At 36.2% G+C, this 13,429-nt stretch overlaps 1 protein-coding gene across 1 annotated transcript; it reads right to left on the bottom strand.

Moving 5' to 3' along the window:
- Positions 1-2,751: 2,751 nt before the first annotated feature.
- LOC146164775 (kelch-like protein 12) lies at positions 2,752-13,429 on the bottom strand. The gene is made up of 13 exons (XM_083380826.1): positions 13,323-13,429; positions 11,497-11,617; positions 10,919-11,072; positions 9,133-9,350; positions 8,701-8,850; positions 8,096-8,210; positions 7,937-8,022; positions 7,670-7,838; positions 7,038-7,178; positions 6,837-6,887; positions 4,744-4,863; positions 3,535-3,685; positions 2,752-2,884 (listed from the first exon to the last, which is right to left on the bottom strand). Exons 1-13 carry the CDS (start codon positions 13,385-13,387, stop codon positions 2,752-2,754), a joined length of 1,674 nt encoding a protein of 557 aa, XP_083236952.1. The 5' UTR covers positions 13,388-13,429.

Raw genomic sequence — 13,429 nt, 5'->3', positions numbered from 1 at the left:
GTGGAACAATTTTTATTTAGCCTACTTCTAAAATAAACCCGTTTTAAATCAGTTTTATGCGATATATAAGCTATTGCTACCAGGCATAATATCAGGTTTGTAGAGCTCTTCTGGCAAATGTAATTTTTATTCCGACGTTTCGACGTCCTATACAGGTCGTCTTCATCAGGGTAAATAACACGGAATGCGACTAGTACAGTGCACGATAAACAAAGGAAAAAAGGAAAGGAATTCCTTAAAATTCAAAGGGTCGAACCGGAACTAAGCCGAAAAAATTTTGAAAGAAGCTTAGCCTTTCAAAAAGGTGTGATTCTCAAACTGTGACACACCCGTGTGCCTTGAGATAGTCATCAAGATGTCGCAAAACTTTTTGTAATTTTGAATAAAATATTCGAATTACAAATAGGCAGGGACCATGTGAGACTTGTGAATGGCACAATATTTATAGGTAACTGATGATACTATAGATTTACCATTCGCCTTGTGTGTTGGACGCATTAAAATCAGAACAATTATTTTTTTTTAAAATAACCTAATGTAGAAAGTGTGGCGAATTTTTTTGTTGTTGTTTAGTGGGCCACAAGCCCACTGATTTAGAATCAAGTTATAGCATGTTCAAATTTAGAGCGCCGTTCGCGAAATATTTCGATTAATGTATGACGTAAAACATAAGATAGCATTTATTTGCTAACCTAATTTTTATCATGATGTTTAATTACAGAATAAATATCAAGCATTTGGAGTACTTTTTAGAAATAATATAAAAATGTTTAGGCCACCCAGGAGAGAAAAAGTGTAGGCTACATCTCCGGTAACTGTTAAAAAGTGATAACAGCGCAAAACATATGAAGAAATAATTCATAATTTTTAAACGAAATGTTGCTTTTTTATGTTTAGAGGTTTATATTGAACTGGATTTTATTACTTCTAAAACTTCAATCAAAAACGAGTTACAATTCTTCAATAATATTCTATGCATTGATTTACTCACATTTTTACGTTTAACGTAGCTTGTTTTAACCCTTACCGGAACTGAACCGAAAATGTCAAATCGACTCCCTGGTGCACTTGGTTTTGTAATTTGGTATAAATCATTTTTTCTTTATTACTCGCATACCAGAATCCCTTTTAATGCTAAAGGTGTAGGCCTACTTGTTTTACATGAGACTTTTAACTGCATTTCTTCTTATGTTAACAACTATTTACCACCATAATTAGATTGGACGCCAGATTAAGTGCTGTTATAGGTAGTGCTATCTTTTATTGCGTTTATTGTTTTTTGTTTTAAAACAACAGCAAAAAGTAAGTTAGGTTGAGTAAAGCACCGCTTGCCACGCATTCACACAGCCAACGGATTATTAAGTATATTGGGTCAATTTAAGCTATGTTTGCATTCATCACTCTTAAACACAACATACACCATGATGGCGAACGACTGTCCCGCCACAGATTTTTAATGACCCACTTGTCTCTCTCGAAATACCGAAATGTTTTTAATCATTTTCACGAAAGGATAAATGTAAAAAAACAGTTTGTTAGATAGCATTATACTGTTTAAATCAGGGCTGGAAAATCTGTGGGTCGTTCAAAAGTGTTTTACGGGTGACGAGTAGGCCTACATTCACTTCAACAACAAAAAAACTCCCGTAATTTCAAAAAAATGCTGCAGCATTTGTTAACTATTTGGCTTCTTACTATTTGTGGGAATCCGAATTTGGAAATCATTCAAAACCTTGAATTACCAACCCAGACAATAACACTTAAAACCATGCAGCAGCAAAGTTTCGCCTAGAATTAAGCAAATAATTAAATATATGACCCACTTGTGCATTTTATAAGGATTAAGGTCGTGTTTGTGACCCGCGCGACGAAAAGGTTCGCCATCCCTGACATACACAATCATTGCATTTCTATGTTTTAAAATATGATTTATGACATGACAGACCTTTCTGTTTGCTTTGATGTTTTTGATAAGGACTTGAGTCAAAAAGAAGGACTTTCTTGGAATGAGGACAATATATTTTTCTAAGACATTACCTTTCAAAATAAGGACAAATCTTAGAAATAAGGACGGTATGGCAATCCTGATTATAAGTATTGGGCGATACATAGGTTACCCTAAAGAGTTAACTACTAAAGATTTGTCCTTACTTTGAAAAGAGTTAAATACTTAATACTATATGTACTTTGTCATCACATACTGGGCATCGTGAATTGTATACCTCTAACAATGAAGTCCAGAGTGGGTTTAGTAGTTAGCTTACGAAAGGGGCGCCAATGCTTCGTATATGAAAGTTCTTTGTTATAAAACACATGGGTAGGCTTACATAACCTATAAAACTGCCAAATTTGGTCCAAAAAGTTAAAAGGGAAAATCAATTGATTTGAACACACTTAAGCATAATTAGGATCGTTATTGAAGACGAAAAACTTCAGCTAATTTATTTTTTTATAGTATTAGTTCATTAAGGCTGGCCTTCTGTAAATTGCTCAGCATATTTCGCGAGTTCCCTGTGATAAAGTATTTTACCCATTGATATCTACGTACATCAACAAGAGCTGCAAACTTGTTAAATCAAAAACGCACAGTAAGTACAAACAGACAAACACTAAGACTTTTATGCAAAAGCGTCCAAAACCCAAAAGTGGTTATTTTCAAAAGCCTCAAACTACAAAAACGCCTCAAAAAAGCAAAATGTTTGATAACTTGGAACGTCCAAAATAAACAAAACGGGCCAAAAAATTGGTTCATTAAGCAGCCTCTTCTTCTTCTTGTTCGGTGCGTCGCATAGCAACCAACCGCGCCCCCTTCACAGTTGGGAGGACCTGACTCTCCACCCTCCATTTGCCGGAGCAAGGATCGAAGGACAGAAGCTTGTTCGAGCTAAAAAAGAAGACAGTGCAGTTACTCAAGTCAACGTCAAGTAATTTTCCAAATAGTTTAACAACACATTAATGGGGTGTTATTCATAGCTAAGTTCGTTTTTTATGCCTAGTGAAACTGCAAGTCGTCAGTTAACCTCAAAAGTGTGCCATTTCACCCTTTTTTCTTATTTTTATTAACTGTAACTACACATAGGAGGCACTTCTATTATAGGTATTCAATTCAAATTTAAAAAACTTAGACTCAAATAATTAGTGTTACCATGTATTTTTCTCATTTTTTTACTTTTCTACGGTTTTCAAATTCAACTAAACATTGTGGGGTATTGTTGTTAGCCATCAGCAATTTTAATAAAAAAATTACATTTCGGTCAATTTTATCACAAGGAAAAATTCCAAGATGAAGTCGTGACCTCACACCGGTGACATATTGTCTGTTTGTTTTTCATTTTATTTATACTTTTTTCTATTCACGCGCTATTTGTAAACATTTAATTCTATAGTTCAAAAAATACAAGTTCATCAGTTGATCTTACACAGGCTAGCTTTCCGTTTTTCTTTATTTATTTTTTTACTTTTCTCAATTTGCCTGGTTTTGAACACAAAGCTTAAACACTTTCCAATTAATGATCTATAAATCGCGTAGCCCACCTGCCCAACAGAGCAACCCTTCCGGCGACCAGACACGCAGAAGTGGCTCCGAGTTCTGCTGGAATCTGGGTGGTTAGGGTCGTCCAAACGTCGCTCTCCATGTCGAGAAACTCAACCGTAGAAAGCTGGACGTTATTGTTTCCCAAGCCGCCTGAAATACGCGTTACACATCTTTAAAGCAGACTTTTTTAACCTGGGGTAAATTTACCCCAGGGGTGAATTTTTTCGTGTTAGGGTAAATCCAAGGATATGTATTCAAGCTCTGAATATTCTGGTTCCGTCTTCTTCAACTAACCTATGTGAAGCGGCTTCTCTTCATTACCTACTATCTAAAGCACGAAACCGACTTAACATGTTGAATGTGATATTCGTTGCACATTATCTACTACTTTACCAGACATTGAACAACTCGTTGCCAAAAAGGGCAGCCGTCGCACTGTATCTAACTGATGTAATTTGTTAATTTCGTTTTTTAATAAATGAATCCACTTTATATATTAGGGGTAATTTTGATATTAAATTTTGTTAAGAGGTAAAACATACAAAAATGTTAAGAAACCCTGCTTTAAAATAACCGTTTTCTGTATTTTTTTGCGGTTGCGTTTTATTCTCATGGATCAGGCTTTTAAAATCTGTAAAAACGTCCCAGGATTCGTTTATGGTAGCTTACACAACGTAAAAAAACGTTGAAAACGTAAAAAAAACGAGAGCACAGTAAAAACATGCAAGGCTATTAGAGTTAGTTAGCCGATTGGAATAATATCGAATATCATTAACTTGTTGCAAAACTATTTAAAAAAAAATATTAAAAGGTTTTTCGTGCTCAAAACACGATTTTGGGGCAATTATCCCTTGGTGGTTTTATCGCAATGTAAGATGTTACTCTAGGACTATCCGAACTTTTAAGTCTTCAACCTTTTTTAAATTATCAAAACGTATCACGTCTTAAACTTAAACTGTTTAAACAAAATATTTCTCGTGGTTTGCATCGGCATGCATTTTTTGGAAGTTTTGGCATTCGCATGTCGAAACGAAGCCAAGTACACTAATACGTGAAACAATTTGTTATAAAATTGATGTAGGCTTCCTGACGACTTTTAAAACCAGTTACGTTAAGAAAAGTTAAGGAAGTCCTAAGACTGATGTCGCAAGCGCAAATAAAAACAAAATGCCGAACAGCGTAAAGAAAACAAAATCCAGTTTTCCTACCGAAGGCGTAAATCCTCCCGTTGAAATGCACTGCCCCGAAGTCAGCCCTCTCGGCGTTCATGTTCGAGCCGTGGGTCCAGGTCTTTTCGGCAACGGACAGCATCTCGACAATACAGCAAGCTGTGAGAATTTCCGCCGTTGTAGCGAATATACCAAACGCTGACTTTGCATTTTTTTAGACTTGCACCAGTTAAACCACTTATATTTTATTAGGAATCTAACCCATTTCGGTGTGTTTATAACGCTACATTGACACTAATGTGAATACGACAAATGTTGGCCACGTTACATAACTGAAAGGCTTTGCAAGGTAAAATGGGATTGATAAGAGGGACTTGGCTACAATAATAGAAAAAAAAAATTTGGAATTAAGTTGCAAAAGTAACTTATTTATTAAATAGGAACAAATAAAAAAGACGAATGTGCTGCAATTTTTGTTAAATGACCAAAAAAGCTAAATATAAATGACAAACCATTTTTATGCTCTTAAATCCATTTACCACAAACAGCCTTATATATATGAGCTACGGTATTAGAGTAATTATGACACACACTATAGCAGGGGTGGGTAACCCCTGGCACGCGAGCCACTTGTGGCACGCAAGATGATTTTGCATGGCACGCCAAATCGCACGTCATATAACCTTAAGAAAGTTCAACCATTACATCACTACCACATCATTAACATTACTATTACATCACTAACACTAGCGCTAACTAAATGGTTGCACACACTGCCAGTTCGTGTCACAAATAAGTGTCTTAACTGTGTTGTACTTAACATTATATTTTGTGGGCATTATACTTCTTGTTTACCAACCAATAACCGTTCGTATTAAGTCACAATGGCCCAAATTTGGCGTAACGTTTACTACGTTAAAGCAGGGCATTCTACATCAATGGTTCTCAACCGCCGGTTCGCGTCAACTTTCCCGCCGGTCCGCCAGATTTAGTACAAATTTATAACTCAATTGCAAAAAGCAAAATGTTGAAGGCTTGTCCATCAAATTTAGAACTTACATATAGTTCCGTAATTTGCAGCATTGTGACGTAACATAGAGTTAATGTTCTACTTTGGACTTTATCGTACGTCACAATGCTGCAAGTGTTGTGCCCAACTGCTTAAAAGTAAGCTACAACTTGTTTAAGTCTTAAACTACTTTAAGATCAGTTGTATGTGAAAAACTTCAATAGAACCACGTATAACACGTGTGATATCAATAAGACAGCTGCAAATTTCTCATTACATTAAAGTTTTCGTTATTTGCTTTTAAGTTGTATAGTTTTGTGATAATTACATTTTGGGTTGATTTTAATTTTTGAAGGTCCATCGGTCCGCAAAAATTGTTTTAATATTTTACCGATCCGCAAGCAAAAAGATTGAGGATCACTGCTCTATATTAAAAGTAAGCACGTGTGCTTTTGTGCGACTGAGAAAACAACTAAAAGCGAAACTTATAGCTAACATTTCTAGGTATCGGGCTATCGGCTTAAAAAGCATCGAAGTATATTTCAAAAAGATAGGTAAATTAGATGTCAGATCACAGCAGGGCTGCTGAGTCGAACTCGGGAGTCGAGTAAGACCAGGTAAAACTACCCGAGTCCGACGTGTGCGGCATATGCGCAGTACCAAATTTCGAAACTGATTTAGGCAGCAAACTGTACATTGTTAAGGTGGAATAGCATATGCTCGTGACATATTTTCCATGACCCTATGAGTGGATTGCGGAATATCCACCTTATTTTAGTTACGTAAATTGGTGAAATACAGAGGCTGAGTCGGACTCGGGACGCGATGAATTCTCATATTCGGCCAGAGTCGGACACGGATTGTTTTTAACCAACTCCGCAGCCCTGATTGCCAGTGCGAAACCAAACATAGAAAAATGTTGGGCACGCGAGTTGTTAACATTTTGACATTTTTTATAATCTGGCACACTGCGTACGAAAGGTTGCCGACCCCTGCACTATAGTGTAGCTAAAAGTAAGCGTGCCTTAACCCAAGGAGTATCTAAAGCTACCGGAAAACATTAACACACCCGTCAGCGTCTCTCGGTAAACTTTAGCATATACAATACCACTCGGTACCTTACCTGAGTTGCTGTTTGCGTATGCGGTGTACCCTCCAAGAACGTAAATCACATCTGCACAATTATGCATCAGCAATTTGTTATGCTAAACATTTGCATCTTGCATTATCGACACAATTTTTAAAACAAAACGAATGGCTGGCCGCATAACAATTTAAAGTTGTATTTTCAAACAAAACATCCAATAAACAAAATAGTTCTTACTGCCGAAAGCCACTACAGCTATTTGGGTTCTCGGAGTTCTCATCTTGCAGTGTTCCCTCCAAGCTTTTGTGTCAAAGTTGTATTGAAATACGTCATTTAACAGTGAGTTCGGATATCCCCCTCCGATCAAGTAGAAGTCCTCTGCACGGCAGTTAAAAAATTACCGACTTGTGTTTAACAGTTACAACTTAAAAGTGTTCCATTTTCTGGATCTTCCAAGGCTACAGAATGGTAAACGCATGCAGTCTGTCAGCAGCCTATTTCTAACAAGTTCGTATGTTTTTTGAGTGTTTTGCAATTTCTTTTCACCAAACTGCAAAATTCTTTATAAGAATATCCAAGCCCATACAGAAGTAGGTATCATTTTAAACGTTTCGAATAACTCTTTATTCATTTTTACCATAAAGAGAAGAATTCTTGTTTTGAATAAAGTTGTTTCTGACTCATTTAAACCTTTGTTGATATTTCTGCATCACGGGTTCACCTTATAGTCGTGAATTAGAAATTGAACAAAGATATTGATTCATAATACACGCGAAGAATACAATTGTTGTTATTGTATATTTTACGGTTCAATAATTAATTGTTGACAAATGTATTCAATCTTATAGTTGATTTTTTATGGATCTTACCGTCGACAAACGCAGCGCCGGCTCCACATCTTTGTCTAGGTAAATTGGTTTCATTTTTCCATTGGCCATTCGAAAACATTCTGGCAGTAAGCTGAGTAGTCGCAGAACAGACGAAAATATCACTATTTCTCACAGCTAGAGCGCTGAGGTTTGAAATACCTTGATTCCCCTATCACGCAAAACATTAAAACGAAGGTTAAGTTACCAAACGTTAGTGTTTCCCATTAGTTCTGTATATACCTTTAGAAAAAACTACAGCAAACGTACCGTAGAGACATAGGTCCATTGGCGAGAATCCAAATTGAGAATGTGGATGTCATTCGTGGCACTGAACAGTGCAATGCAGTTGGTATCTGTTAGTTTCAAATACCATTGTTAAGTATTACTAAATAACGTTTTAAACAGAAAGTAAAAATGGTGTCTTACGAAAATTTTCTCCTCTTCTTTGGCGTTTTGGTAGACTGCCCTTGTTCGGATTCAAGTGGAAACGAAAGGCTTCGTCAACCAAATCTCTACAGACTATGAATTCTCGCACCAACGGCTATGGAGGGAATGCATGTTACGCGGTAAAATATGCGACCAGAAAGGTGTAAAAAGTGTGCCTATTTTAAATAACCCTGGACGTAAACCCCTCATCATCCTCAAATATTTTGCTAGTGCTGTACATCCATAATACAAAAAGTAAGCAGTTTGTTTTGTTACTAACATAAATATGTCTTACTTTCAATGATAGATTCCTAATAGACGGCCATACTTAGACAGTGTAGAATGGGATCATGGTATAGGTACTTCTATGATATATAGTATAGGTTAATATTGCAATTTGAAATGCCGGCAATATCAGCAGGGCAATGTTTTTTACTTTTAGAAAGACCAAATATCTGAAAATACAGAAGTCACAACTGATTAACTTCAATTCCACAGTAAATTACGCCCTGCTCCACATAACCTTAGTTCCTAAAATAGTTCTGCATATATTATTAAAATGGAACACTGCCAGAACGGTAACTTAGACTTTTATTTTAAAATACCTCTCGTGACACAGTATCTGAGAGAAAATCGGCTTGAAGGAGTTGCAGACGAACGTGTTTGAATAAGCGCGGGAAGAAGTCGCGCCTTTCATTGGCTGAATGCTTAATCCACTTGACCAGAGCTTGGTACACAATGCTTTCGGAGGCTACCTATAAATTAAAAGGACCACCGTTAGCAATTTATTTTGTGATTGTCCCCGAAGTATCACCAAAAGAGAATTTACAACGCCGGTAGTGTGTAAACCTAATTTATACTTTATTGAGGAGTGACAGTTTAATCTTTTTGAATGCGTCTTTCGTTGCATTAAACAAGCCGACTGGTTTGTAAATCTGTGTTTATAATAAGACTGTTTTTAGATTTTGTCCAGGGCAAACCTTGGGGGGTTAGTAGCGTCAAGCACGGGCTAGCGAAATGTATTTTCATGCCTATACCTTCAGCTCGTCGGACCTCAACACGTCTTCCACGTCTTCGATCGACATCTCAGCGAACTCGGTTTGTTCGATCACCTTCTCGAAGTTGTCCATTACGCACTGCTGCGACTCGGCGGTGAGTTGCGGCAGCGAGTAGAAGCGGCCGAGTTCGCGCAAGCACAGGCAGTTCGGCGGCGACACGTTTTCCGTCAGAAACTCGTTGACGATCGCCATCAGGCCTGCAGGAAAAAAAAACTTTAAGCAAAAAAATAGAATTGCCTGACTATAATGCAGACCTGGGCAATATACGGCCCGCCAAGCAGTTCGATCAGGCCCGCGGTATATTTTCCTTAAAATACATAGGCTGAGCAAAAACAAAGGTTGACTGATCTAGTCAAGGCCCCACCAAATTCGATTTTTTGTTTTAAATAGTAAAACGGAAATTATTTTCGCGCTAATCTCTTATCTTTCTCGTATGTTCCACGCGATTTTTTGCGCGTCGAAAGTATTCCGTCTTTAAAATATGTACGAAATACCTACCGTTTTCTAAACTTTGAAATATAGCGATTCATATTTTGTCAACCTAATTTAGTTAATGTCCTGTTGTGTGTTTCTCCTGATTTATACCATCTTTGCAATATGGCCGTTGTACCGCAAGTAACAGATCGGTAATTAAAATGCTTTAAAAAGAACAGTTTTTTTTAAAGAACAGAACAGTTTTTTTGTACGAAATTTTTACGTATTTTATTCTTAACTTTTGGGTCAACGCGCCCCACAACTTAATAAACACCAGTATATCAAGCAATGTACATTTTTTCTGTCCTTAATGCTTCACGTCCCCCTCTAAATCTAAATTAAAATTTGCATTTTCAAACAAGCATAATCGCAATATTTTTGCACTTCGCACGGCGTTTTATAGGCTTCTTTGAATTCGACTTAAATTGTTCATTTACACACAACTCCAAACGTAATAAAAAATTAGTTAGCTTATTTTTTTATACCGTCAGAGTATGACGTCCTATTACGTGTGTTTCAGATTTTATTTTTGACCCGGCCAACCACAACATTTCAAGTTTCTCATGCGGCCTGCGGCACAAAATAATTGCCCATCCTGCTATAAAGTGTCATTTAGTGTTCGAAACTGACTTGACTCGACTTTGTTCAAATGAAAAAAGTAGGCTACCTTGACTATAGGAACAACGTGTTTTTGTTGAATGAAATGTTACCATTAAGTGCATAAACAATAGACTTTCAACAATAAAAAAAAAATAATTTAATTTAGGTTTACTTGTCTCAACAAATGGCTATAGGACCTAAAAAGGTTAGTAAAATTAGCATATTTTCTTTTAGTCAACATGTGTAAACAGTGTTCTTGCTATAAGTTTGTTTGTGAGTGTTTGAAATGCATCATATTAATTGTTTTTAAGAATTTAGCGTTACTTTTTGAGTACAATTACCTAAATGATACGACCATGACTAGACTGGGACTTGGATCGTCGCTTATCCCTTACCACACATACTTTATCCCGAAGTATAAGGTATTCGAATAAAATAACTCGACGAAAACTATTTAAATAAAACAAGTGTCGAGCATTGCAGCTAAAATGTTTCATAAAAGATTGCTTTACAATCCGTCACCTAGCCCTTCCATTTACATGATTTAATATACAGATCACGTAGTAATGCGACAAAAATATATTTTTTAATGTTTTGCTGCATTTACTTACTTAAATCCTGCAAACATACAGTCTTGTGAAGAATTATTTTTAAAGGTATGGTAATCTATTTTTTCTCAAAGTGCTTTTACTTGAAATCTGCATGACCGAGGTGGCGTGCAAAATGTCGTTGACGTTTTCGTTGGTGAGCTCGATTTGCTCGGTGTAGAAAAATTGGAAGATTTCCTCCACCGCACCAGGAGTGACGTCACGGAGCTCCACCACCCTGTCGTACTTCTCCTTCATCTGAATATTTTGACTGAATTTATCTTTGTAATAAAACGATATTCATTCAAGAAAAGGAAATGAATCAAGGTGAAGGATGCAGCTCAGTAATTTGATAAACTCAAGTCTCATTTTACTTGTTTTTTGACGTAACTGAGACGTCATAACCACTGACATCCTTCTTCATTTCACGATTACACCCCAAACTAAAAATCTCCATTAATGATTCTGATGTCTCTTGGAAGTTAGGAAATGCTTTCGAAAAAATTAAATATTTAGTGGTACTTTTATTCATCTTTACTATAACTAAATTAATATTTTTTTACTTACTCTACAAAAAAATACAAAACAAAAATACTTGACTAGGATTTATTCCACATATGACTAGACTGAAAATTAATAATTTCGAAATGACTTGTTGACAACATTGATTTTTATTGTTTACCTCCACGGTGAACATCTTCCTGAAGTAGTCACTAGATGCCGCCAGCACGTTGCGGTGAGCATTAAACTCGCGATTCTTCACCTTGATAGTGATGTCACAAAGCACGTTCGTTTCTCTCTGCCTGCGGAGTGCACACAAAGAACAATGAACGTTCACATGGTCATGTTGTTGTTATCAAAAAGCGCAAGAATTAGGCCAAAACCTTATGATGGATTTATAGCAAGTGATGCACGATAGCTTTAAGAATTTTGATTGGAGTTACTTAAAGTTCAATAACTTCAGTCTATTAAGCACGTCTTTCCTCAGTGCACACGTTATTATTTTAAGAATCTACCACATTGTTAAGCTTAGAGGTTGTTTAAAAAGCACAACAAATTATTATTTCATATTTGCCTAGTATTAATGCTAAGGTCAGTACTAGTGTAAATGCCTAGGTCACACAAAAGCTATGGTAATATTTTTGCCCAAGTCACCGTTCGGCACGACGTAACAGCAATTACGAATCACAGATTTGTTTTTTTATTTACTATGTGACATATTTATGTTTATATTTGTTGAAAAAATGTATTTATTGATAAAAATGCCCTATTTTTTGTATTTTTCTCAAAAACTTGAAAATGAGTAAGGCACGTTTGTTAAGAGCATGTCGATATAGCAAATAAAAAAAACAGCTTCTCTGGTAATTAAGACGTCGTGATTCACCCCAAACAAGGCGGCTTAAAAAGTCATGGAAACGATGAGAAGGAAATTAAATTTCCGGAGGAGCTGTTTTATTTTAATTTATATTATGCCTGGCAATAACAATTTTTACCTATACTAAAACGATAACAGCAGTCCTCCATATTTTATTTGTAAGCACATGTGTAGAAGCACTTGACAACAAAGTGTAGAACAGCGGTGCACAACCTGAGGCCGTTGACAGTAAGTTATACAGCCGTGTACGCTGCCTTTTACGCATTTAAACAAAATAAACACACTGTTTTCGCGTTTCTTTAACGTAACTTTGGTGCGCCACTTTGTTGCATAAAATTGCAAGAACGGCGCGCCTCCTAGATGATAATAATAAAAGGCTCAAAGGTGATCTTCCCGGTTATGAGGCACAAATTGCTCAGCGTTGTTAAGGTTATTTACCTACAGTTGCTAAGCTGATATATTTTTTTTTATAAATTTTTCTTTAAAATAGAAATTACTGCATTGCAACGCAACTCATTGCTTTAAAATAAAATACTATCAAGTTCCTAAAATGCAATATACCTTTAGACTTTCTTGTCTGAATCAAAATCAGTCATTTATAAGTTCTAGTTATTAATAGAGAAATATATTTCGCCCAAATGAGTAGGTACTCGCGTATTTCGTTGTGAGTAGGTAATCACGTAGTTCGTTGCTCTTGGTTCTATTATTTTCCTGTTACTTTTAATTTCTACCATCTGGTTTACGTGTTTGTATTGTTTTGTATTTTTTTCAGAGATGATGATGCCGGATTGGCGAAATATATTTCTCTATTAATAACTAGAACTTATAAATGACTGCGTTTGACTCAGACAAGGAAGTCTAAACTAAAGAATATTGCTACCATTTGAAGTCATTGTCGTCATTAACGTATATAAGGGCGAGTAGATATCTTCATTTTTAGATATTCAGTTTGCATTTCCTAAAATAATTTACAATTTGGTATCGGATCGGCACCGATGCTATCACCTGGCATCAGCCTATCAGGTTTAGCTTCCGAGGCGATATTATCGGTCATCCCTAATGGACGGTAATAAAACCACACTGTTACAGCTACAAGAAGTGTTAGAGGACAACCAGTTTGTTGAAATCCTTACTTTTTAAGTTCCTCCAAAAGGTTTCTGGAGTGTTCGGGTACTTTAACAACCTTTCTGAGATTCATTTTAAACAGAGTACAGATGTTTAATAAGCAGTAAGAACAACC

This window comes from Ascidiella aspersa, chromosome 2 (assembly GCF_963924565.1).
Source record: "Ascidiella aspersa chromosome 2, kaAscAspe10.2, whole genome shotgun sequence".
In the NCBI taxonomy this organism is placed as follows: domain Eukaryota; kingdom Metazoa; phylum Chordata; class Ascidiacea; order Phlebobranchia; family Ascidiidae; genus Ascidiella; species Ascidiella aspersa.
The sequence above is the reverse complement of the archived record's forward strand: the minus strand, read 5'-3'. Positions and strand labels throughout refer to the sequence as shown.

Coding starts and splice junctions, on each gene's coding strand:
- LOC146164775 (XM_083380826.1), bottom strand. CDS start 13,387: ATGAATCTCAGAAAGGTTGTTAAAGTACCCGAACACTCCAGAAACCTT. Junction 8,023..8,095: donor AAGAAGAGGAGAAAATTTTC/GTAAGACACCAT, acceptor TGAAACTAACAG/ATACCAACTGCATTGCACTG. Junction 7,179..7,669: donor CGGCGCTGCGTTTGTCGACG/GTAAGATCCATA, acceptor ACTGCCGTGCAG/AGGACTTCTACTTGATCGGA.